This window comes from Oncorhynchus mykiss, chromosome 12 (genome assembly GCF_057628025.1).
Source record: "Oncorhynchus mykiss isolate SJ-2025 chromosome 12, ASM5762802v1, whole genome shotgun sequence".
NCBI lineage: Eukaryota > Metazoa > Chordata > Actinopteri > Salmoniformes > Salmonidae > Oncorhynchus > Oncorhynchus mykiss.
In genome coordinates, this window is record NC_143033.1 from 8,403,643 (window position 1) to 8,431,640 (window position 27,998).

The 27,998-nt window shown below is 45.7% G+C and overlaps 1 protein-coding gene across 3 annotated transcripts in view; it reads right to left on the reverse strand.

Annotated features, from left to right (window-relative positions):
• Positions 1 to 27,998, reverse strand: part of LOC110523118 (protein Shroom3) — a 158,445-nt gene that overhangs the window by 97,013 nt on the left and 33,434 nt on the right. For 2 of the 3 annotated variants that reach the window (XM_036936803.2, XM_090191617.1), the window contains exon 4: positions 759 to 944. In XM_036936803.2, the coding sequence (XP_036792698.2) occupies positions 759 to 944 (186 nt within the window). Of the gene's footprint in view, positions 1 to 758; positions 945 to 14,655; positions 16,325 to 27,998 lie in introns of those variants that run through there. The other variant, XM_036936804.2, reaches the window with a different exon arrangement.

The window sequence follows — 27,998 nt, forward strand, 5'->3', positions numbered from 1 at the left end:
ACTCTCTCTCTTTCATTCTCTGTCTTGATTTCTTTCTGTCTCTCAAGCCTTTTTCAACTCTCTCCCTCCCTCTCTGTCTCTCTTTCTCTCTCTTTCACTCTGTTTATATATCTCTCTCCCTCTCTCTCTCTCTCTCTCTCTCCCCCATCAAAACAAAGTCAAACATAAACAGAGTCTGACTCAAATCTCAGTAGAGTCAAAGATGGATGCCACACCCAGATACACAAACACAGACACAATGCAAACATTACCCACACATACCCAAAACACTTGTACTGTTCAGAAACACACCCAAACAGACATACTGTACATACAGTACATCCAGCCAGGCTACTGTACGTGGAACGGCTGTGAAACGCCTAGCTAGTTAGCAGTGTGCGCTAGTAACGTTTCAATCAGTGACGTCACTCGCTCTGAGACCTTGAAGTAGTCGTTTCCCTTTTCTCTGCAAGGACCGAGGCTTTTGTGGAGCGATAGGTAACGCTGCTTCGTAGGAGGCAGTTCAGAGGGTCTCTGGTTCGAGCCCAGGTTGCGGTGAGAAGACAGGGACAGAAGCAAACCGTTTACAGAAGTAACACTACTCACACAGAGGCCTTATAGGGCTGGTTTCCCTGACCAAGATTAAACCTAGTTGTGGCCTAAAAAAGCATGTTCAATGGAGAATATCTATTAAAATAGCTTTTTAGTACAGGGTTAGGTTTGATCTGTGTCCGGTAAACTTGCCCATAGAGGCATACAGAGACTGGCCCAGGACTGACCTGTTTTTGATGCGTAGTTTAACTCCTCCGGAACATCCTCCTCGATTTTCTCTGGGGGGTCCGTGAACGGAGGAGAGGGGAGTGTGGTGGTCCGAGGGAGGACCGATGGTGGGTAAGGGGGTGAGGGTGGGCAGGGTCAGTGGGGTGAGGGTGGGGTCACCACAGCAGGAGCCTGGGCAGCACTCCCTGAGGAAGAGACAGAGATAGTCAGAGCAGTGAGAGGGAAAGCACTACTACTTACCACTGTCAGCTGACAGAGTAGCCTACCAACCCGGTACCGACCCAGTACCACCCCGGTACCAACCCAGTACCGACACAGTACCAACCCAATACCAACCCAGTACTGACCCAGTCCCAACCCGGTACCAACCCAGTACCACCCCGGTACCAACCCGGTACCGACCCAGTACCAACCCAATACCAACTCAGTACCAACCCAGTACCAACCCGGTACCAACCCAGTACCAACCCAATACCAACCGAGTACCAACCCAATACCAACCCAGTATCAACCCCAGTACCAAACCAATACCAACCCTGTACCAACCCAGTACCAACCCGGGCATGTACCAACCCAGCATGTACCAACCCAGCATGTACCAACCCAGTACCAACCCAGTACCAACCCAGCACGTACCAGCCCAGTACCAACCCAGCACGTACCAACCCAGTACCAACCCAGCACGTACCAACCCAGTACCAACCCAGCACGTACCAACCCGGCATGTACCAACCCAGCACGTACCAACCCAGTACCAACCCAGCACGTACCAACCCAGTACCAACCCAGCACGTACCAACCCAGTACCAACCCAGCACGTACCAACCCAGTACCAACCCAGCACGTACCAACCCAGTACCAACCCAGCACGTACCAACCCAGTACCAACCCAGCAAGTACCAACCCAACATGGGTTTTTATACAGTGAATGCTCCCGTACTTAAAGTGAACCACTAAACCAGAAGAGGTAATTGTGTATAATGTGTCACATCCAGACCCGGGCTAATTCTTTCTTCACCACGATGTTTTCACAGCACTCCCAGCTTATCAACATCAAGGAAAGCAACCAGGATTTGAAACTAATCTGAGTGAAAGGTCAAGAGGAGGTCAAATGGGTCAGCTCTTGGTTGTGGCATGGCATTCATAACTAGCTAAATCCTTACTAACTAGCTAAATCCTTACTAACTAGCTAAGTCCTTACTAACTAGCTAAATCCTTGCTAACTAGCTAAATCCTTACTAACTGGTTACAGCCGGTGCTATTCAACAGTAGCGTGTGGCCTGGGGTGGTGTAGTGGATGGTTACAGCCGGTGCTATTCAACAGTAGCGTGTGGCCTGGGGTGGTGTAGTGGATGGTTACAGCCGGTGCTATTCAACAGTAGCGTGTGGCCTGGGGTGGTGTAGTGGATGGTTACAGCCGGTGCTATTCAACAGTAGCGTGTGGCCTGGGGTGGTGTAGTGGATGGTTACAGCCGCTGCCCTCAGAACACATGTTAAATCAATAGTCTGGGTAGCCATTTGACTAGATGTTCAGGAGTCTTATGGCTTGGGGGTAGAAGCTGTTTAGAAGCCTCTTGGACCTAGACTTGGTGCTCCGGTACCGCTTGCCGTGTGGTAGCAGAGAGAACAGTCTATGACTAGGGTGGCTGGAGTCTTTGACAATTTTCAGGACCTTCCTCTGACACCGCCTGGTATAGGGGTCCTGGATGGCAGGAAGCTTGACCCCAGTGATGTACTGGGCAGTTCGCACTACACTCTGTATTGCCTCGCGGTCGGAGGCAGAGCAGTTGCCATAGCAGGAAGTGATGCAACCAGTCAGGATGCTCTCGATGGTGCAACTGTAGAAACTTTTGAGGATATGTAAGCTCCTCTGTTGGAGTGGGTTTAAATCCAAGTCATTCTACCATTCTAACGCACTCTCTCCTTCCTACTTTCCTGTCACTCTTCATTGTCACTGACCAATAAACACGGCGTCTAGGCGTCTAGGCTGAAGCCAGGACTCCAGACTAACTTGTTCAGTTGGTTGTGCCACCAACTGGTTTGGTCGCACCAATTTTTTTTTCTCGCAATTTCACAGACAATAAATGTTTTGTAATCACCTTAGTCATTCACAGAGCTTTAGATGATGTAATAGAACACTGAGAAGGAAGGCTATTCAATAAATGTTTTGTAATCACCTTAGTCATTCACAGAGCTTTAGATGATGTAATAGAACACTGAGAAGGAAGGCTATTCAATAAATGTTTTGTAATCACCTTAGTCATTCACAGAGCTTTAGATGATGTAATAGAACACTGAGAAGGCAGGCTATTCAATAAATGTTTTGTAATCACCTTAGTCATTCACAGAGCTTTAGATGATGTAATAGAACACTGAGAAGGCAGGCTATTCAATAAATGTTTGTTGTTTCATTGTTTGTTGAATCTTCTAAAAGGAACACATGATTCAAGATATTATGATGTCCAATCTAATCCAGTGATTTTCATGAATTGTTGTTCAATAGAGATGAATTTGCCTGCATCTTTATGTGCACTAACATCATAGGCTAATTCACCACGACGAAGTGAAAATTCTAAGCACATTAGATAGATCGCTTACGCTCAATATAGTACCCAGTGTCAGTAGTCATGTACTAATCTATCAGTAAATGTATTGTCATGAGAAAAACAAATGTTGCACTTGTTGCCTACATATGCCGCATGTGCACTATAATGCACTACTTCTGAACAGAGTCATACGAGAGCCATTTGGGATGCAGACAATGCCTCTAGTCTCTCCTCTCTCCAGAGCAGTACAGTAGTTAACTAGGCTAATGAGATGCGTTTTTTGTTTATGAGGTTAACACTTCTCTGATTGGTTCATATACACATCATTGTTTATGAGGTTACCTCTTCTCTGATTGGTTCACATACAAATGATTGTTTATGCGTTTAAGTCTTCTTTGATTTGTTCATATACACATTCCACACATATGACCTCAAATGACACGATATATGAATAAATTACATTTTATTTTTGTGTCAAATCACCAATTGGCAACCCATCCATTATGGGATTATTTGACACATAAACAAACATTACAACAATTCAGTATGGTAATTAAATGATAATTATTCTTTCCGTGTTCTCTGCATTGCATAAAGTGTGAAATATTTTTATGTTAATCAGAATATTGGCCCAATAGTCGATAGCTAGTAAGATTTCTTACATTTTGACTGGACAGATGAGCCGTTTACTATATTAGTTTCACTTATGGAGTCGGATGGATAGAAAGGGAAATCAGACTAGGTTGTAGTTATTGTGTACTATGTCATAGTGATGCTATAGTTCTAGGTTGTAGTTATTGTGTACTATGTCACAGTGGTGCTATAGTTCTAGGTTGTAGTTATTGTGTACTATGTCACAGTGGTGCTATAGTTCTAGGTTGTAGTTATTGTGTACTATGTCATAGTGATGCTATAGTTCTAGGTTGTAGTTATTGTGTACTATGTCATAGTAGTGCTATAGTTCTGGGTTGTAGTTATTGTGTACTATGTCACAGTGGTGCTATAGTTCTAGGTTGTAGTTATTGTGTACTATGTCATAGTGATGCTATAGTTCTAGGTTGTAGTTATTGTGTACTATGTCATAGTAGTGCTATAGTTCTGGGTTGTAGTTATTGTGTACTATGTCACAGTGGTGCTATAGTTCTAGGTTGTAGTTATTGTGTACTATGTCATAGTGATGCTATAGTTCTAGGTTGTAGTTATTGTGTACTATGTCACAGTGGTGCTATAGTTCTAGGTTGTAGTTATTGTGTACTATGTCATAGTGATGCTATAGTTCAAGGTTGTAGTTATTGTGTACTATGTCACAGTGGTGCTATAGTTCTAGGTTGTAGTTATTGTGTACTATGTCATAGTGGTGCTATAGTTCTAGGTTGTAGTTATTGTGTACTATGTCACAGTGGTGCTATAGTTCTAGGTTGTAGTTATTGTGTACTATGTCACAGTGGTGCTATAGTTCTAGGTTGTAGTTATTGTGTACTATGTCATAGTGATGCTATAGTTCAAGGTTGTAGTTATTGTGTACTATGTCACAGTGGTGCTATAGTTCTAGATTGTAGTTATTGTGTACTATGTCATAGTGGTGCTATAGTTCTAGGTTGTAGTTATTGTGTACTATGTCACAGTGGTGCTATAGTTCTAGGTTGTAGTTATTGTGTACTATGGCATAGTGGTGCTATAGTTCTAGGTTGTAGTTATTGTGTACTATGTCATAGTAGTGCTATAGTTCTGGGTTGTAGTTATTGTGTACTATGTCACAGTGGTGCTATAGTTCAAGGTTGTAGTTATTGTGTACTATGTCATAGTAGTGCTATAGTTCTGGGTTGTAGTTATTGTGTACTATGTCACAGTGGTGCTATAGTTCAAGGTTGTAGTTATTGTGTACTATGTCACAGTGGTGCTATAGTTCTAGGTTGTAGTTATTGTGTACCATGTCATAGTAGTGCTATAGTTCTAGGTTGTAGTTATTGTGTACCATGTCATAGTAGTGCTATAGTTCTGGGTTGTAGTTATTGTGTACTATGTCACAGTGGTGCTATAGTTCAAGGTTGTAGTTATTGTGTACTATGTCATAGTGGTACTATAGTTCTAGGTTGTAGTTATTGTCTACTATGTCATAGTGGTGTTATAGTTCTAGGTTGTAGTTATTGTCTACTATGTAATTGTGGTGCTATAGTTCTAGGTTGTAGTTATTGTGTACTATGTCACAGTGGTGCTATAGTTCAAGGTTGTAGTTATTGTGTACTATGTCATAGTGGTACTATAGTTCTAGGTTGTAGTTATTGTCTACTATGTCATAGTGGTGTTATAGTTCTAGGTTGTAGTTATTGTCTACTATGTAATTGTGGTGCTATAGTCATAACTGTGTTGCTGATATCTACTGACTACTCTCTTATTATCTCCATTAGAAAAAAGAGAACTAGCAACAAACACTGTGTATAATCTTATATCCCTCACTTGCTCATTGAGGCCATATATGTGAAGGCAATCTGGAAATACAGTATCATACAATACAGTATCATATAATACAGTATCATACAATACAGTATCATAAAATATAGTATAATGATCTTATGTCTAAACTGTACCTACTACCAAATATGAATATGCATGAAGCTGACCTGGATAGGGCAGTAATTTAAAACCCACCCCATAGTCACTGTGTCAAAACTGTGCTGCTTTGCATCCATCTATAAACAACCGCTCTCTCGTTCTCTCTCTCATCGTCTGCATCAGAAAACAGACAAACAAAAGAAAGCAAGCCTAGCTGAAAACCTCTGAGTGAGACGGAAAGGCTGTGGAGGGTGTGATGTCGCTCTCTTATAGAGCCAGCAGACAGACAGTAAGTCATTATCAACCAAGAGAATGCTGCAGATGGACAGTAAGTCATTATCAACCAAGAGAATGCTGCAGACGGACAGTAGCTAGCTAACCGACCAGGCCTGTGTGACAGGCAGTAGCTAGCTAACCGACCAGGCCTGTATGACAGACAGTAGCTAGCTAACCGACCAGGCCTGCGTGACAGGCAGTAGCTAGCTAACCGACCAGGCCTGTGTGACAGGCAGTAGCTAGCTAACCGACCAGGCCTGTGTGACAGGCAGTAGCTAGCTAACCGACCAGGCCTGTGTGACAGGCAGTAGCTAGCTAACCGACCAGGCCTGTGTGACAATTCAGGTGTTTTTGTTGAGTGCCTTCATTACAACTATGAAACAGAAAGCATATGTGTTGGAACACAGTAACAGTTAATTTTTATAACAACAAAATAAAAAAATAACCAACTACCAAGACGCACGATCAGCAAGACGCGAGGCGGTCAAATGACGAAAACATTAGTAGCCTAAACATCATTATAAGCGCCAAGCGGCCTTGACAAATACTGAAACGCAGTACAAAAACAACAATGGCATGATAATGAATATAAGTGTCGATATGACAGCAGTCACACATTGTCAATTAGCATCAGCTTGTGCTTACATGGTGTGTGCGTCTTCACGCAATGGCATCAGTTGAAGGATGTCCATGCCACGTAAACAACGAGAGCTAGTGAGTGCGTTGCTGATGTTGTTTTTTGCTTGAGACGTACTGTAGAGCCTGCTCTCTCAGTGATGACATTTTGTGCTGATAAACGGCCCGTAGCATTGTCACGGGCTTGTTCTATCTAAACGTTGGCCATCCCTTCCTCTCTCCCATCTCAACTTTTCATTTGGTAGTGGCAAGGATAACTGCTCAGTGTGCACCATTCTGTTTTTTTGCGGGGGGGGCTCTGAGGTATAAATTCAGGATGAGGCTCAGAACCAGAAGGGGATGTTCAGGATGAGGCTCAGAACCAGAAGGGGATGTTCAGGATGAGGCTCAGAACCAGAAGAGGAGGTTCAGGATGAGGCTCAGAACCAGAAGATGAGGTTCAGGATGAGGCTCAGAACCAGAAGATGAAGTTCAGGATGAGGCTCAGAACCAGAAGATGAGGTTCAGGATGAGGCTCAGAACCAGAAGAGGAGGTTCAGGATGAGACTCAGAACCAGAAGAGTAGAAGGGGAGCAGGCCCTACTGTCAGGAGAAGGAGGGGAGCAGGCCTTACTGTCAGGAGAAGGAGGGGAGCAGGCCTTACTGTCAGGAGAAGGAGGGGAGCAGGCCCTACTGTCAGGAGAAGGAGGGGAGCAGGCCCTACTGTCAGGAGAAGGAGGGGAGCAGGCCTTACTGTCAGGAGAAGGAGGGGAGCAGGCCCTACTGTCAGGAGAAGGAGGGGAGCAGGCCTTACTGTCAGGAGAAGGAGAGGGGCAGGCCCTACTGTCAGGAGATGAGGGGAGCAGGCCCTACTGTTAGAAGAAGGAGGGGAGCAGGCCCTACTGTCAGGAGAAGGAGGGGAGCAGGCCTTACTGTCAGGAGAAGGAGGGGAGCAGGCCCTACTGTCAGGAGAAGGAGGGGAGCAGGCCCTACTGTCAGGAGAAGGAGGGGAGCAGGCCCTACTGTCAGGAGAAGGAGGGGAGCAGGCCCTACTGTCAGGAGAAGGAGGGGAGCAGGCCCTACTGTGAGGAGAAGGAGAGGGGCAGGCCCTACTGTGAGGAGAAGGAGAGGGGCAGGCCCTGCTGTTAGGAGAAGGAGAGGGTTAGGCCCTACTGTCAGGAGAAGGAGAGGGTTAGGCCCTACTGTCAGGAGAAGGAGAGGAGCAGGCCCTACTATCAGGAGAAGGAGAGGGTTAGGCCCTACTGTCAGGAGAAGGAGAGGAGCAGGCCCTACTGTCAGGAGAAGGAGAAGGGCAGGCCCTACTGTCAGGAGAAGGAGGGGAGCAGGCTCTACTGTCAGGAGAAGGAGGGGAGCAGGTCCTACTGTCAGTAGAAGGAGAAGGGCAGACTCTACTGTCAGGAGAAGGAGGGGAGCTGGCCCTACTGTCAGGAGAAGGAGGGGAGCAGGCCCTACTGTCAGGAGGAGGGGAACAGGCCCTACTGTCAGGAGAAGGAGGGGAGCAGGCCCTACTGTGAGGAGAAGGAGGGGAGCAGGCCCTACTGTCAGGAGAAGGAGGGGAGCAGGCCCTACTGTCAGGAGAAGGAGGGGAGCAGGCCCTACTGCCAGGAGAAGGAGGGGCAACGGGGGAAAACCATTAAAAAAAACAGGTTGTAACTCCAGTTCTGTTTGTGATATTAAGATTGGAACAACAACAGATTGTTATGTAGACTTATTTAGGACAAGTCAAGGACAAAAATTATTTAAAAAAATGTAATAAAATGTTTTACTTCATGAGCAGTCCAAATGACTGCTTTAGCGGTTCTAGTGTTAATTAACTCCTCATAACTATTATTCACACTGTTCACACCTCTCCTCAGAACGATGGCTGCTACATAAACTGGGCCAGCTAACGGCTTATAGACATTAAATCGGGAAAATGAAAAATGTTTCTGGATTGTCCTCTTGTATCATATTTAGAGTATTTTGATGTTTGAAAAGACAAGACTGTTAAAGTCTCAACTCCGAAGAAGAATTTGTTAAATCTTCATGTGACTGTCTCTCCGCCACGCTTTGCCACATTTACATACATTTACATATTTAACGAGTCTAATTAAAACCAGACAGCAGGAGTGAATGGGTGGGGTGGGGGATGTCTGCTCTGCAGGGGGAGAGATGCGCCACTCACCCCTCCAACCTTCTCTTCAAGCCTTCCCTTCAAATTCTTAGCATGCCAACCCGCCCTGACGACAGGATAGGGCAACCTGGGTTGTATCCATAGCGACAGAGCCAGGACACAAACACACACACACACTAGGTCACCCCTCTCACTGGTGGGTGTTGGGACGTCTAAAGTAGGCCTACACCCTACAGTAGGACTACATGCAGTAGAACTACATCCACACCCTGCAGTTGAACTACATCCACACCCTGCAGTAGGACTACATCCACACCCTGCAGTTGAACTACATCCACACCCTGCAGTAGGACTACATCCACACCCTGCAGTAGGACTACAGTACCACCCTACAGTAGGACTACATCCACACCCTGCAGTAGGACTACAGTACCACCCTACAGTTGAACTACATCCACACCCTGCAGTAAAACTACATCCACACCCTGCAGTAGGACTACATCCACACCCTGCAGTAGGACTACATCCACACCCTGCAGTAGGACTCCAGTATCACCCTGCAGTAGAACTACATCAACACCCTGGAGTATAACTACATCCACACCCTGCAGTAGGACTACAGTACCACCCTACAGTAGGACTACATCCACACCCTGCAGTAGGACTACAGTACCACCCTACAGTAGGACTACATCCACACCCTGCAGTAGGACTACAGTACCACCCTACAGTAGAACTACAGTACCCCCCTGCAGTAGGACTACAGTACCACCCTACAGTAGAACTACAGTACCCCCCTGCAGTAGGACTACATCCACACCCTGCAGGAAGACTACAGTACCACCCTACAGTAGAACTACAGTACCACCCTGCAGTAAGACTACAGTACCACCCTACAGTAGAACTACATCCACACCCTGCAGGAAGACTACAGTACCACCCTACAGTAGGACTACAGTACCACCCTTCAGTAGGACTACATCCACACCCTGCAGTAGCACTACAGTACCACCCTATAGTAGGACTACATCCACACCCTGCAGTAAGACTACAGTACCACCCTGCAGTAGGACTACAGTACCACCCTGCAGTAGGACTACAGTACCCTCTACGCATCCTGCCTCTTGCACTGCCATCGTACAGCAGTTACCAGAACTAACACTGATAATATCATGCTACATTAATGCTTTTAGTATAATGATGAATGTTTTTTGTATTGTAGTGTACAAACATTATTTACCCACGGTTTACACACATATTTATCCAGGGACGCAACTTTGGTTTTAGAAGTTGTGGGGGGGACAATATATATATTATTTTTATATAAACACTCCAAACAGCCAACCCGACCACTGGGAGGCGTCCACATGGTCCTAAAGCCCTTTGTTGCCTCATTTTGTATCACATTCCCAATGATAAAACTGGGGGGGGGGGGACAAAAATGCCATTTCAGAATGTGGGGGGGGGGGATATGTCCCCCCGTCCCCAGTGAAAGTAGGCGCCCCCTGTATATATCCCTTTCATACTGACACGTTTTCCATCAACTTTACCATGCTGATGACTTTACCACGACGTGAAAAAATGGCCGCCTTTTCTATATATCTGAAAGGTGTTGCCAGTATCAACGCCAAAACGTTTTATTTCTGCCTAACGACCTAGTCATCATTGCGGTAAAGTTCTGCCTACGGCTTAATAACGAAAATTAACTGTAATGCTGAGGCGGTCTTGGTATGCACTATGCTCTTACAGCTCTTGATGTTTCTAGGCAACGCCTGTTACTACTATCCTCCTGGCAGCTGTCACTTCCCCCATCACTTCACATAGCCCACCACATGGGACGGCAGGGTAGCCTAGTGGTTAGAGCGGAAGGTTGCAAGTACAAACCCCCGAGCTGGCAAGGTACAAATCTGTCGTTCTGCCCCTGAACAGGTTAACTAACCCACTGTTCCTAGGCCGTCATTGAAAATAAGAATTTGTTCTTAACTGACTTGCCTAGTAAAATAAAAAATGCACTGTTTTCTAACCACTACTGGATAATGAATTACTGTGGGAATAACTAGCACTGAATGACACACATATTGGAATAAAGTGAGGCTAATGCTATTGAAGGCATCAAATTGTTGCTTACTGAAATTCCCAAAGTCATCCAATCTGCGCGTATTGTGGTAAACTAGATGATAATTTCCCTACACCTGCTCCACAACAAACATATGGAAACCATAGTGTCAATACTGATACTGTAGTCCTACTGTAGGGTGTGTATCAACTAGATGATCCTTTCCCTACACCTGCTCCACAACAAACATATGGAAACCATGTTGGACTGTTAATTCAATTCCAGCCATTACAATGAGCCTGTCCTCCTATAGCGCCTTCCACCAGCCTCCTCTAATGTCTACAGTTTTTGGAGAGGTGCGGGGTGTTGCCACACTGGGCACCCAGGGAGCTGTTGTCGTGGGGGGGTTAAGTGCATTGCTCAAGGGCACAACGGCAAGGCAAATGGCATCTAAGATTTGAACCCTTCGGTTGCCAGCTCACTTCCTACCGGACCAGGGATTCAAACCGGCAATCCTCCGATTGCTGGCTCGCCTCTCTAACCGCTAGGCTACCCACCATGGTTAGATGGCACTCACTGTGTGTTTTGCGGTATCCTTTGTGTAAGCATAAGGAGAAATAATGATCGGTGATAGGCGGAGACATTTGGCACCTCAGCAGCAGTCTTACAAGGCATTGATAAATATTTACAGGCATTCCTGAGTGTCACATTGGACTGGAGGGAGTCAGCAGTTAGCTCTCTTTGCTCTCATTGTTAAATATTTACAGGCATTCCTGAGTGTCACATTGGACTGGAGGGAGTCAGCCGTTAGCTCTCTCTGCTCTCTACCCACTGGGCACAGACTTCCTTTCAGCGTCTAGTTTTGGTTTACATTTGGTTCACGTCATTGGATTTAGGTTAAACATTTGGTGAATTTTTAAAAAGTTGATGACTTTTTTCAAATCCAAACAGTTTTCCACGTTGATTCAACGTGTTTTCTTTCGGGGGGAAATTACGTGGATTTTTTTTTATTCAACTAGTTTTTTGCCCAATAGGTAGTTTCTGTCTGGAGGGAACGTAGCCCCTGTGGACAGACTGACTGAAGACCTAGTGTAACAGTATAACTTTAGACCGCTCCCTCGCCCATACCCGGGCGCGAACCAGGGACCCTCTGCACACCTCAACAACAGTCACCCGCGAAGCGTCGTTACCCATCGCTCCACAAAAGCCAAGGGCCTTGCAGAGCAAGGGGAACCACTACTTCAAGGCCTCAGAGCAAGTGACGTCACCGATTGAAACGCTATTTAGAGCGCACAACCGCTAACTAAGCTAGCCGTTTCACATCCGTTACACTAGCTTAGCTAGCATCACGGTAGTCTCTCGTGACAGACAGTTAGCATAAATCGATAAGCAAGCTAGCAGGCAATTTTGATTCTGGGTTCAGACAGCACAGTGAACCATGCTGAGTCCCTCATGGATTAGGCCTACTCTTGTCTGATCTCAAATCCAGCAGCTGAGGCCTTGGGCTGATTCAAGTACATGCCAGAAGTTTACTTTAGAATTTTTATTTTAACTCTTGTTTCTCAAACCAACGCGGACACTCTATTTGTAACTGAATCTTGGTTAAGAAGGATTTGACAGCCTCTGGTCCCATACTAGACAAATTAATAACCATTTAATAACCATGTTACTTCAGCTGGCCATCTGTTTGAAAGGAAAGTCTCTGAAAATGCATCTCATTCCACTAGAGGGAGTCCTTTAGTCATCTCAAAAACAGATTGTAGAGAATAATGCACTAAAATAAACATACTTTATTTTAATTTCACTCCACTTGATGTCTATGATGTACCTTAGTGCTAAAGATTGATGTTAAAAAGCTGATTCACTTGGTCCCTTTCTTACTACAGCTCTCTGATCTTACTTATTGCAGAACCATTGACCTATATTTTTGACTTGAAACTTGGTTCTGGTGTTATCGCTACAATCTGGAAAGAGACTAAGCACCGTTTCAGCTGCTACGCTCGTTTAAGATGATGTGTTAAATTGCTTAGATCATAAAAATGATTGTGCTGCCTTTCAAAAGTTATTCGACCCTGTTGACTGAAATAGGCCTGGGTCAGGCTTTCTTGCAAGTAGTTTGAGAATGATCTGTCAGACAGGACACAATGTGTGATTTCTGATGATGTTAAGTCCAGTTTCCTAGATATTACGAAAGGTGTACCTCAGGGGTCGGTATTAGGACCCGTTTCTCTTTACTATTTATATAAATAATATTGGTCTATCTGTTAAAACTTGTTAAATTAATCTGTATGCAGACGATTCTGTTATGTATGCCATTGCCCAAACTGTTGGATATGTTAGAGCTGCAATCTGACCTTGTTGCCTTACAGAAAGCCCTGGTTGGTTTAAACATTGGACTTAATATGATTTATATGATTTAATATTATTTATATTTATTCACTGGATGGGTCTCCCATTGATCAGGTTCCCACCTATAAATATCTGGACATTTAGATTGACAAAGATGTAATGTTTATAAAACATACGGATGAACTTGTTAAAAAGTTAAGATTTAAAGTGGGCTTCTTCTTCTTTTTTATTTTAGAAATAGATATTGCTTCTCCCGAAATAGCAGAAAGCAGATTGTAAAGTCAACTTTGTTTCAAATGGACTACATATTTCCAGCCAGTTCATGGCTATGGTAACACCATTGACCAGATTGCAGCAACCACTACTCTTAAACCTTTGGATGCCGTCTACCATAGTGCCCTTCACTTTATCACAGGTGACAGTTTTAATACACTTCATTGTATCCTTTATCAAAAGGTTGGCTAGTCCTCATGGAAGTCCCGTAAATCACCTTCCTGTTCGAAAAGCTCTACTAAACAAGCCTCCAACTTACCAAACGTTGTTGCTATATAAAAGAGTTGTATAAAATGAGCTCTCTGGGTTGGTTAACTCTCAGGGTTGGTTAGCTCTCAGGGTTGGTTAGCTCTCAGGGTTGGTTAACTGTTGCTCTCGGGGTTGATTAACTCTCAGGGTTGGTTAGCTCTCAGGGTTGGTTAACTCTCAGGGTTGGTTAACTCTCACGATTGGTTAGCTCTCAGGGTTGGTTAACTCTCTGGGTTGGTTAGCTCTCAGGGTTGGTTAACTCTCAGGTTTGGTTAGCTCTCAGGGTTGGTTAGCTCTCAGGGTTGGTTAATTTGAGGTCTCTCTGTTCTCGACCAATTTAGGTAAATCCTCCTTAGTTTTAGTGCCCCCCCATTGTAGGAATAACCTGCGAAATTCCTTGCATCTTGATTCCCTGGTTCCGCTAGGGCAGTTTAGGACTCTTGTGTTAAATTAATTCACTGAGGATTGTGGTTGTTTCTATTGACTGTAATGGTTTATTGGTTGACATTGTAGTATGTTTGTTATTTTTGTTGTATTTTATTTAATTTGTTTTATTGATTATGAAAATGTTTGTATTCAGGGCACTATTGTAAATGAGACCCTTGTCTGTGGGATGGGCTTCACAGTCGACCTCTTGACCCAACATTGGGAGCACACACAGTTAATTACTGAGAGAGAGAGAAATAGGGAGGGAGGGAGGGAGGGAGTGAGGGAAAGAGAAAGAGAGAGAGAGAGTGAGCATATAGCCTTTCTTCCTCTGTAGTACACAAAACTAAAAGCATGACTACTGTTATGTAGTGCACCTGTTGTTAGGTATAAACAGATGATAGAGAACAGTCACACACCTGTCTGAGTCACTACTGATGTCTGGGGTCTCATCCATCCTTTGGTGACATACAGCCAGAGTCAAGCCCTAGTGCTCCTGGGAAAAGTAGTTTCTCTTCAGAATAGCCAGAGTCAAGCCCTAGTGGCCATGGGAAAAGTAGTTTCTCCTCAAAATAGCCAGAGTCAAGCCCTAGTGGTCAAGGGAAAAGTAGATTCTCCTCAGAATAGCCAGAATCAACTCATTTAATACATCCAAAGTAGTTCCTCCTTTCTCCTTAGAACGGTCTCAGCTAATCAGCTAGTCCAAAGCTCAGAAAGGATCACGATCAGTTAGGAAGACCAAACAGACTTGATAATGGCTGTCTTACATCACCGCTGAGAGAGGGACACCTGACTAGAGCATGTCAACTGGGGTTCAGATCCAGACTGGGGTCCATCTTGGTTCGTTTGAGATGGATTCATCTATCTGTCTGCAACCAGTCAATCAGTTGATCAGTTGATCCACATGGGCTGGTGGGATATGATGGCTCAACCTAACATATATCTGTAATCCTGTCCTCACTGTAAACTCCAGCAACAATAACCGGTAATCCTGTCCTCACTGTAAACTCCAGCAACAATAATCTGTAATCCTGTCCTCACTGTAAACTCCAGCAACAATAATCTGTAATCCTGTACTCACTGTTAACTACAGCAACAATAACCTGTGCTGACTCCTGTCCTCAGGAAATTCTCACGCCTCCTCCTTCATTTCCCTCCCTTTCCCATCAAGTCCACCCTCCCAGAGAACTGCTGTGTCCAAAGTCTGAAGTTATGCAACTCCTCCTCAGTCTTGTCTTCCCACAGCTGTAGGTAGTCAGCCAGCCAGCCTGTCAGCCAGCCTGTCAGTCAGCCAGCCAGCCAGCCAGCCTGTCAGACAGCTAGTCAGTCAGTCAGTCAGTGTGTGGTAGCCTATAGTCCAGTAGGTAGACTGACAGGTAGGCTGACTGCTGCACACCATTTAGCCTACAGTGGAGCAGTCAGTCAGTCAGTCAGTCAGTCAGTCAGTATGGTAATGGTATAGTCCTTCTGCAATCTCCAGGCTTCGACAGGTGTTTGTCCAGCCAGGACAGCACTACATTAACGTTGCCTCAGCACTCCTCAGTCTTCCCTTCCCAGCAGTAGGCAGTTCTGGCTGACAGTGGCACACCCTGGAGCCGTCAGTCGCTGAGTCCTAGTCTCCAGGCTTCGACAGGTGTTTGTCCAGCCAGGACAGCACTACACTAACGTTGCCTCAGCACTCCTCAGTCTTCCCTTCCCAGCAGTAGGCAGTTCTGGCTGACAGTGGCACACCCTGGAGCCGTCAGTCGCTGAGTCCTAGTCTCCAGGCTACGACAGGTGTTTGCCCAGCACTACCTAACGCTACCTGTCCTGAACACTCCTGGACTACAGAGCCATCCAGGAAGTTGTGCTTGTTCAGACTTTACAGAGTCAACACTACACTGACTGACCCTACTGCATCTCCACAACACAGCACCGCTGGGCAAAGCACTGGACGTAAGGGAAGCTTTGTGGTATCCTCTCTGCCTCTGTCTGTTTGTCTCTCTCTCTCTCTCTTGTCTCTCGCTCTCTTGTCTCTCTCTCTCTTCTCTCTTCTCTCTTCTCTCTTCTCTCTTTCTCTCTCTCTCTCTCTCTCTCTCTCTCTCTCTCTCTCTCTCTCTCCTCTCTCTCTCTCTCTCTCTCTCTCTCTCTCTCTCTCTCTCTCTCTCTTCTCTCTTCTCTCTTCTCTCTCCCTCTCTCTCTCTTGTCTCTCGCTCTCTTGTCTCTCTCTCTCTCTCTCTCTCTCTCTCTCTCTCTCTCTCTTCTCTCTCCCTCTCTCTCTCTCTCTCTCTCTGCCAACGTCTCTTGGACTCTGTACTTGGATGCAAATGAGCATCCTGCCATCCTCTGTGGCTGGGCTCTGTGGCTGGGCTGTTTCCTCCCTCCCCTCTCACATGGCCGGAGAGAGGGAGAGTACAGCCACCCAGTCACGCAGGCAGGCAGGTGAACCTGAGTCCTGTGCACAGTGTAGAGTATAGTCCAGGGTTAGAAACAAAGCCAGGTGTGAGACAATGGCTGCCATTATGGCCTTTTATTAGCCAAAAGAAAAGCCTGCTCTGTGTGTATCCAGCCAGGGGCAATGGGGACAGAATACAGACTATCCAGCCAGTCAGGGCCAGGGACAATGGAGACAGACTATCCAGCCAGTCAGGGCCGGGGACAATGGAGACAAACTATCCAGCCAGTCAGGGCCGGGGACAATGGGGACAGACTACAGACTATCCAGCCAGTCAGGGCCGGGGACAATGGGGACAGAATACAGACTATCCAGCCAGTCAGGGCCGGGGGCAATGGAGACAAACTATCCAGCCAGTCAGGGCCAGGGACAATGGGGACAGACTACAGACTATCCAGCCAGTCAGGACCAGGGGCAATGGGGACAGAATACAGACTATCCAGCCAGTCAGGGCCGGGGGCAATGGAGACAAACTATCCAGCCAGTCAGGGCCAGGGACAATGGGGACAGACTACAGACTATCCAGCCGGTCAGGGCCAGGGACAATGGGGACAGACTACAGACTATCCAGCCAGTCAGGACCAGGGGCAATGGGGACAGACTACAGACTATCCAGCCGGTCAGGGCCAGGGACAATGGAGACAAACTATCCAGCCAGTCAGGGCCAGGGACAATGGGGACAGACTACAGACTATCCAGCCAGTCAGGGCCGGGGACAATGGGGACAGACTACAAACTATCCAGCCAGTCAGGGCCGGGGACAATGGGGACAGACTTCAGACTATCCAGCCAGTCAGGGACAGACTACAGACTATCCAGCCAGTCAGGGCCAGGGACAATGGAGACAGACTATCCAGCCAGTCAGGGCCGGGGACAATGGAGACAGACTATCCAGCCAGTCAGGGCCAGGGACAATGGGGACAGAGAGGCTTCGTCAATATGTATTTGTTGTCAATGTTTTGGCGTCAGACTGGTAGCAGTTGTGAAAAAAGTAAACAGTTGGACGAGTTGCAGAAGTAATTGAAAATAATGCTATTGTTGATTAGTTGCTTTGTTCATTCATTAGTCTATTTTCTGTTGAACCATATGGTCTATCTACTAGAAACTCATGGACAATATGGACACAGATATACACAATGTATACTATATATGAATATACAGTACCAGTCAAAAGTTTGGACACATTTACTCATTAAAGGGTTTTTCTTTATTTTTACTATTTTCTACATTAGAGCACTCACTATGCATTTGGGTCCCAAGGTTTTTATATGACCAATCATATCGAGTGGTTCCAATAACGAATATGACGCGAGCCACTCATCCCTGGTGACTTTCTTCAGCAAAGATGGCCGACAAAACATTACGGTGGAAGCAAATGTAAGTAGTCGTAACGTCATACCGAGTCAAACAAAACATTTACAATGGAGAGGAATATGTTAGTTGATGATGAGACCAACGATTGTAGTTTATTTCCAGTCATATCCGATACCAGGTGTATCAAATTCCATTAGCTGACAAGGTACAAATCTGTCGTTCTGCCCCTGAACAAGGCAGTTAACCCACTGTTCCTAGGCCGTCATTGAAAATAAGAATTTGTTCTTAACTGACTTGCCTAGTTACATAGGCAAATAGGCAAATAAATAAAAAATGTTTAAAAAAAGATTTGAATGATGTGTCTGCATGTATATATTACATGTCCCACCCTGACCTTAGAGATCCTTTAAATTCTCTATTTGGTAGGTCAGGGTGTGACTAGGGTGGGAAATCTATGTTTATATTTCTTTGCTGGCAGAGTATGGTTCCCAATCAGAGGCAGCTGTCTATCGTTGTCTCTGATTGGGGATCATACTTAGGCAGCCCCTTTTCCCACCTTCAGTTGTGGGATCTTGTCTTTTTGTGTTGCATATGTTGCACTCCTAGCTTTACGTTTACGTTGTTTATTGTTTTTTATTTGGTGGAACTTTTATAATTAAAGAAAATGTACGCCTACCCCGCTGCACCTTGCTACTCATTTAACGCTGAATGTTACATTACAGTTATACACTTCAACAGTGTTTACCACTCCTGCCCCTGGGACATCAATGATTACACATTGTAACTATGCAATAGACTAGAAACATGATTTAAGTAAAGGCTGATTTGTAATTCATATATACAAAATAAAAAACAGTACATCCTGCCAGCACGCCCACAAGCTTGCTGAATGATGTGTGGAAGGGAGCGAGGAATGAGATGGGAGTAACAATCCAGGCTATTTGCTCTGAGACCGGAATAATAATTGTAATGAAACAACCAGGGAGCAGGTTTTGAACCCTCAACATTCTAGCCTGAAGTCCAGCATGCTATCGACTGTGCCCAAATGTATTAATTGGGGTTGGGGCCGATTGTGGCTAAAAATACTTTAGCAATTTAAGTTAATTGAACTATTGTAGCACCGTTTCGCACTGCTCTGAGACAAGCATGGGGACTCTGAGACAAGCCTACTCCTTCCTCCCCATCAGGGCTTTGAACCCTGGTCTCTCGTCCGCACGACACAGGGATTCTTTCGCTAAATAGCCCTGTACTGTACTGCCAACCGTCACGTTGTACTGCGCCATATTTTCACTTCCATCCTTACAGAAACCCAGAGGGTTTTTCATTTTTCATGGGATAGAAACATCATAATATTAATCTAATTAATTAAGCAAGTACCGGTCAAAAGTTTGGACAAACCTACTTATTGTCACGGTTGTGTGTAGAGACGGACCAAGGCGCAGCGTGGATCCCACAAAAAAACAGTGTGGAAATGGCTGCCTAAATATGATCCCCAATCAGAGACAACGATAAACAGCTGCCTCTGATTGAGACCAGGCCAACATAGACATAAAACATCCTAGATAGCCCACCCTAGTCACACCCTGACCTACCCAACATAGAGACTAAAAGGCTTTCTATGGTCAGGGCGTGACAGTACCCCCCCCCCCCCCAAAGGTGCGGACTCCAGCCGCAAAACCTGACTCTATAGGGGAGGCTCCGGTGCGGGGCGAAGTATCCACGGGTCCGGCCATGGAGCCGGGTAGAACGCCTTGCCTGGACTGGGCACCTGTGCAGAGGAAGGCTCCGGCCTTGGAGCGGGACTGGACACCATGCCTGGACTGGGCATCGGCGCAGAGGGAGGCTCCTGCCATGGAGCAGGACTGGACGCCGTGCCTGGACTGGGCACCGGCGCAAAGTAGGGCTCCGGCCTGTGGACCGGCGTAGAAGGTTCCGGACTGTGGAACGTCGTAGGAGGTTCGGGACTGTGGACCGTCGTAGGAGGTTCCGGACTGTGGACCGTCGTAAGAGGTTCCGGACTGTGGACCGTCGTAAGAGGTTCCGGACTGTGGACCGTCGTAAGAGGTTCCGGACTGTGGACCGTCGTAGGAGGTTCCGGACTGTGGACAGTCTTAGGAGGTTCCGGACTGTGGACCGTCGTAGGAGGTTCCGGACTGTGGACCGTCGTAGGAGGTTCCGGACTGTGAACAATCGCCGGAATCTCTAGACTGGGGACCGTCGCCGGAAGCTCTGGACTGGGGACCGTCACCGGACTGGAAGTACCGGACTGGGGAGGCGCACTGGAGGCCTGATGCGTGGGGCCAGTACAGGTTGCACTGGACTGGTGACACGCTCTTCAGGGCGAGTGCGAGGAGCAGGCACAGGACGTACCGGACTGTGGAGGCGCACTGGAGACCTGGTGCGTAGAACCGGCACAACTTGTACCAGAACAATGACACACTTCGGACGGCGAGTGCGGGGAGCTAGCACAGGATGTACTGGGCTGTGGAGGCGTACATCAGGGCGAGTACGGGGAGCAGGCACAGGACGTACCGGACTGGGTTCACTATGTTCTGGAAGCTACCTCACTGTGACAGTTCACTACATACTGGAAGCTACCTCTCTGTGACAGTTCACTAGGTTCTGGAAGCTACCTCTCTGTGACGGTTCACTATGTACTGGAAGCTACCTCTCTGTGACGGTTCACTATGTACTGGAAGCTACCTCACTGTGACGGTTCACAATGTTCTGGAAGCTACCTCACTGTGACAGTTCACAATGTTCTGGAAGCTACCTCTCTGTGACGGTTCACTATGTACTGGAAGCTACCTCTCTGTGACAGTTCACAATGTTCTGGAAGCTACCTCACTGTGACGGTTCACTACGTACTGGAAGCTACCTCACTGTGACAGTTCACAATGTTCTGGAAGCTACCTCTCTGTGACGGTTCACTATGTTCTGGAAGCTACCTCTCTGTGACGGTTCACTACATACTGGAAGCTACCTCACTGTGACGGTTCACTATGTTCTGGAAGCTACCTCTCTGTGACGGTTCACTATGTTCTGGAAGCTACCTCACTGTGACCGTTCACTATGTACTGAAAGCTACCTCTCTGTGACGGTGCACAATGTTCTGGAAGCTACCTCACTGTGACGGTTCACTATGTACTGGAAGCTACCTCTCTGTGACGGTTCACTATGTTCTGGAAGCTACCTCTCTGTGACGGTTCACTACATACTGGAAGCTACCTCACTGTGACAGTTCACTATGTTCTGGAAGCTACCTCACTGTGACAGTTCACTATGTTCTGGAAGCTACCTCACTGTGACATTCAAACAACGAATGGTGTATTTTCAATTTTTAACTGCGGTTCACTACATACTGGAAGCTACCTCTCTGTGACGGGAGATGAAGAGCTACATTTTGCAAACTCGTCCCCTGTATGAGAGTCATATAAGCGCACACTTTTCTTAAATATAAAGATACTGAAACCGTAAAGTTACCGTGACCCACAAACCGTGATACATACCAAACCGTGGGCCCACTGTACCGTTACCTTCACTACCTGGGGGCGGCTCGTCAGGAAGTCTAAGATCCAGTTGCAGAGGGAGGTGTTTTGTCCCACAGTCTTGAGCTTAGTGATGAGCTTTGTGGGCACTATGGTGTTGACCTGTAGTCAATGAATAGCATTCTCACATAGGTGTTTTTGTCCAGGGGGGGAAAGGGCAGTGTGGAGTGCAATAGAGATTGCATCATCTGGGGATCTGTTGGGGCCGTATGCAAATTGGAGTGGGTCTAGGGTTTCTGGGATAATGGTTTTGATGTGAGCCATGACCAGCCTTTCAAACACTTCATGGCTACAGTCATTTAGGCAGGTTGCCTTAGTGTTCTTGGGCACAGGGACTATGGTGGTCTGCTTGAAACATGTTGGTATTACAGACTCAGACAGGGAGAGGTTGAAAATGTCAGTGAAGACACTTGCCAGTTGGCCAGCGCATGCTCGGAGTACACGTCCTGGTAATCCGTCTGGCCCTACAGCTTTGTGAAAGTTGACCTGTTTGAAGGTCTTACTCACGTCGTCTGCGGAGAACATGATCACACTGTCATCCGGAACAGCTGATGCTCTCATGCATGCTTCAGTGTTCATTGCCTCGAAGCGAGCATAGAAGTTATTCAGCTTGTACAAGGGAGTTTGCCAGTTTAGAAATTGGGCAGTAGTTATCGAGGTCAGAATGATATCCACATTTTTATTTACAAATCCGGACGATGCTCCTAATACAGCCCGGGATCGAACCAGTGTCTGTAGTAATGCCTCTAGCACTGAGATGCAGTGCCTTAGACCGCTGCCTTAGACCGCTGTGCCATCCGAATCAGAGATAGAGGGACACACCCTCCCTATCATACAACCTCAGGTCATACAGGAAATGTTGCTCATTGAAAGTTGTATCTTTGTAATAATGCACAAACACAATTTAGGTAGCTTAGTATATCTACTGCAGGCAATGGGATAATGGTCACTGAGCTCGTTAGTAAAGCACTCACAAACTTCTACAGATGCACAATCGAGAGCATCCTGGCGGGCTGTATCACCGCCTGGTACGGCAACTGCTCCGCCCACAACCGTAAGGCTCTCCAGAGGGTAGTGAGGTCTGCACAACGCATCACCGGGGGCAAACTACCTGCCCTCCAGGACACCTACACCACCCGATGTTACAGGAAGGCCATAAAGATCATCAAGGACATCAACCACCCGAGCTACTGCCTGTTCACCCCGCTATCATCCAGAAGGCGAGGTCAGTACAGGTGCATCAAAGCTGGGACCGAGAGACTGAAAAACAGCTTCTATCTCAATGACAGTACTATAATGTTACTTACCCTACATTATTAATCTCATATGCGTACGTATATACACTGTACTCTATATCATCGACTGTATCCTTATGTAATACATGTATCACTAGCCACTTTAAACTATGCCACTTTGTTTACATACTCATCTCATATGTATATACTGCACTCAATACCATCTACTGCATCTTGCCTATGCCGCTCTGTACCATCACTCATTCATATATCCTTATGTACATATTCTTTATCCCCTTACACTGTGTATAAGACAGTAGTTTTGGAATTGTTAGTTAGATTACTTGTTGGTTATTACTGCATTGTCGGAACTAGAAGCACAAGCATTTCGCTACACTCGCATTAACATCTGCTAACCATGTGTATGTGACAAATAAAATTTGATTTGATTTGATTTGATTTAAAGATTCCATTGGCTGGAATTACATCCAATATAGTTGATTTTTCAGGGTGTTTTAAGTTGGGGTGGGTTGGTTTAGTTATAAGTTGAGTTAAATTTTGCTCAGTACAAATATCATTCAGTTTATCTGATACTGACATCAACCAATCCAAGTTAAGATCACCCAATATTTATAATTCAGATTCAACATAATTAGACAGCAAGTCAAACAATTTGTTAAGAGCAATTGGGAGGGCCGAAGGAGGGTGATAAACTCCCCTCCAGACGTGACTCTTGGCATTCTCATGGTCTGAGAGTGGTTTATGTGCCTTTTGGCAAACTCCAAGTGGGCTGTCATGTGCCTTTTACTGAGGAGTGGCTTCCATCTGGCCATTCTACCATTAAGGCCAGCTTGGTGTAGTGCTACAGAGACGGTTGTCCTTCTGGAAGTTTCTCCCATCTCCACAGAAGAACTCTGGAGCTCTGTCAGAGTGACCATTGGGTTCTTGGTCACCTCCCTGACCAAGGCCCTTCTCCCCCGATTACTCAGTTTGGCCGGGTGGCCAGCTCTAGGTAGAGTCTTGGAGGTTGAATGATGGTGGCCACTGTGTTCTTGGGGACCTTCAATGCTGCAGACATTTTTTGGTAGCCTTCCCCAGATCTATGCCTCAACACAATCCTGTCTCTGAGCTCTACATACAATTCCTTCGACCTCATGGCTTGGTTTTTGCTCTGACATGCACTGTCATCTGTGGGACCTTATATAGACAGGTATGTGTCTTTACAAATCATGTCCAATCAATTGAATTTACCACAGGTGGGATACCAATCAAGTTGTAGAAACATCGCAAGGATGATCAATGGAAGAAGGATGCACCTGAGCTAAATGTTGAGTCTCAAAGCAAAGGGTCTGAGTACTTATGTAAATCAGGTATTGCAGTTTTTATATATATATATATATATATATATATATATATATATATATATATATATATATATATATATATATATATATATATATATATATAACGTAACAAAATGTGGAAAAAGTGAAAGGGTCTGAATACTTTCCGAAAGTGTAACTTTATGAGCTGGATTGCCTGTCTTTGCAATTATATATTTTTCGTTTCTGCTAGTTAGCATTTTAGCTTGCAGCCTCCAAGGAAATTCGCTATTCGCCCAATGGGCTATTTTGGCTTTTTTTTTCTTGGCGCCCCCTTGTGTACTAAGCCAGTAATACCGTAAATTCCCGGGATGAGAGTAGGACGGTAGAATGATATGAACATCTGGATACCACCCAAACCTACTATCAACCACTACATCCCGTACAATGGAACTCCGTACAATGGAACTCCTGACAATGGAACTCCGTACAATGGAACTCCGTACAATGGAACTCCGTACAATGGAACACCGTACGATGGAACTCCGTACAATGGAACTCCTGACAATGGAACTCCATACAATGGAACTCCGTACAATGGAACTCCGTACGATGGAACTCCGTACGATGGAACTCCATACGATGGAACTCCATACGATGGAACTCCGTACGATGGAACTCCGTACAATGGAACTCCGTACAATGGAACTCCGTACAATGGAACTCCGTACAATGGAACTCCGTACAATGGATATCTTGGGAGGGGGAGGTCGTGGATTTCCAGGTCGCACGGAGCCAGTGGCCTGGGATGGCTGAGCTCCGAGAGAGAGCTCTAGGGCACATGGAGCTTACCCCAATAGTCATTGAGAGAGGTGCAAGGTGCAGTGAGGAACTCTGTTGCCTAGAAGGAGAGAGGGGGGTGCTTCGCTACACCCGCAACAATCTGTTAAACACATGTATGTGACCAATAAAATTTGATTTGATTTGAGGAAAGGACCGCCCAGGTTACAGCTCCCTCGGGCCCATTAGCTTAACCACCTCGGCCCAGTGTCTGTGGTGAAGTGAAGTAGAACAAGCCACCTGCTCCGAGAAGTGGGACAGATCGTTTAGCCTGGGCTATAGCTACATTGGTGAACTCGTCAACGAGGTTCTCCATCTGCTTCAGCTCATCGGATAGCCGCGGAACGTCCTTCTGCAGCAACCCAGTATCATTCATCATCCGGTCCGACCAACGGTACTTTTTACACACATATCCCTGTTCCTTATGTGCTCGGTCTTCCACTCTGTCCCTCTGGTTAGTGAACATTTCACAGCGGTAACTAACGGGGATCCATAATAAACCCCAGGTACAGAAGGTTAGATGTACCTGTGACAGACAGCTCTAGTCTAGTGGGTACAGAAGGTTAGATGTACCTGTGACAGACAGCTCTAGTCTAGTGGGTACAGAAGGTTAGATGTACCTGTGACAGACAGCTCTAGTCTAGTGGGTACAGAAGGTTAGATGTACCTGTGACAGACAGCTCTAGTCTAGTGGGTACAGAAGGTTAGATGTACCTGTGACAGACAGCTCTAGTCTAGTGGGTACAGAAGGTTAGATGTACCTGTGACAGACAGCTCTAGTCTAGTGGGTACAGAAGGTTAGATTTACCTGTGACAGACAGCTCTAGTCTAGTGGGTACAAAAGGTTAGATGTACCTGTGACAGACAGCTCTAGTCTAGTGGGTACAGAAGGTTAGATGTACCTGTGACAGACAGCTCTAGTCTAGTGGGTACAGAAGGTTAGATTTACCTGTGACAGACAACTCATCTAGTCTAGTGGGTACAGAAGGTTAGATGTACCTGTGACAGACAGCTCTAGTCTAGTGGGTACAGAAGGTTAGATGTACCTGTGACAGACAACTCATCTAGTCTAGTGGGTACAGAAGGTTAGATTTACCTGTGACAGACAACTCATCTAGTCTAGTGGATACAGAAGGTTAGATGTACCTGTGACAGACAACTCATCTAGTCTAGTGGGTACAGAAGGTTAGATGTACCTGTGACAGACAACTCATCTAGTCTAGTGGGTACAGAAGGTTGGATGTACCTGTGACAGACAACTCATCTAGTCTAGTGGGTACAGAAGGTTATATGTACCTGTGACAGACAGCTCTAGTCTAGTGGGTACAGAAGGTTAGATGTACCTGTGACAGACAGCTCTAGTCTAGTGGGTACAGAAGGTTAGATGTACCTGTGACAGACAACTCATCTAGTCTAGTGGATACAGAAGGTTAGATGTACCTGTGACAGACAACTCATCTAGTCTAGTGGGTACAGAAGGTTATATGTACCTGTGACAGACAGCTCTAGTCTAGTGGGTACAGAAGGTTAGATGTACCTGTGACAGACAGCTCTAGTCTAGTGGGTACAGAAGGTTAGATGTACCAGTGACAGACAACTCATCTAGTCTAGTGGATACAGAAGGTTAGATGTACCTGTGACAGACAACTCATCTAGTCTAGTGGGTACAGAAGGTTATATGTACCTGTGACAGACAGCTCTAGTCTAGTGGGTACAGAAGGTTAGATGTACCTGTGACAGACAGCTCTAGTCTAGTGGGTACAGAAGGTTAGATGTACCAGTGACAGACAACTCATCTAGTCTAGTGGATACAGAAGGTTAGCCAGCATGAGTTCCTATTTTTACCCTCTGCAGGGTGTCAATCATATCACAGAGCTGCTGTTGTGGAGATAACTTTTAAGAGCCTGGGAGTTTAGCCATGATCCCTTCATCCAGCGCGCACACACACACACACACACACACACACACACACACACACACACCAGACCCCAGCAACACCCCCTGGCCTGTTATCATTAGTGCTGAAGCCTGACCACTATAGACATCAGGGCGATATGAGACTAAGGAGCTGAGGGGGGTGAGGTCATTATAGACATCAGGACAATATGAGATGAAGGAGTACTGTTATATGGTACTGTTATATAGTACTGTTATATAGTACTGTTATATGGTACTGTTATATAGTACTGTTATATGGTACTGTTATATAGTACTGTTATATAGTACTGTTATATGGTACTGTTATATAGTACTGTTATATGGTACTGTTATATGGTACTGTTATATGGTACTGTTATATGGTACTGTTATATAGTACTGTTATATGGTACTGTTGTATAGTACTGTTGTATAGTACTGTTATATGGTACTGTTATATAGTACTGGTATATGGTACTGTTGTATAGTACTGTTGTATAGTACTGTTATATGGTACTGTTATATAGTACTGGTATATGGTACTGTTATATAGTACTGTTATATGGTACTGTTATATAGTACTGTTATATAGTACTGTTATATGGTACTGTTATATGGTACTGTTATATGGTACTGTTATATAGTACTGTTATATGGTACTGTTATATAGTACTGTTATATGGTACTGTTATATAGTACTGTTATATGGTGCTGTTATATAGTACTGTTATATGGTACTGTTATATAGTACTGTTATATAGTACTGTTATATGGTACTGTTATATGGTACTGTACAGACAGAGAGGGACAGAAGGAGAGGGACAGACAGAGAGGGACAGAAGGAGAGGGACACAAGGAGAAGGACAGAAGGAGAGGGACAGACAGAGAGGGACAGAAGGAGAAGGACAGATGGAGAGGGACAGAAGGAGAGGGACAGAAGTAGAAGGACAGACAGAGAGGGACAGACAGAGAGGGACAGAAGGAGAAGGACAGATGGAGAGGGACAGAAGGAGAGGGACAGACGGAGAGGGACAGAAGTAGAAGGACAGACAGAGAGGGACAGACGGAGAGGGACAGAAGGAGAAGGACAGACAGAGAGGGACAGACAGAGAGGGACAGAAGGAGAGGGACAGACGGAGAGGGACAGATGGA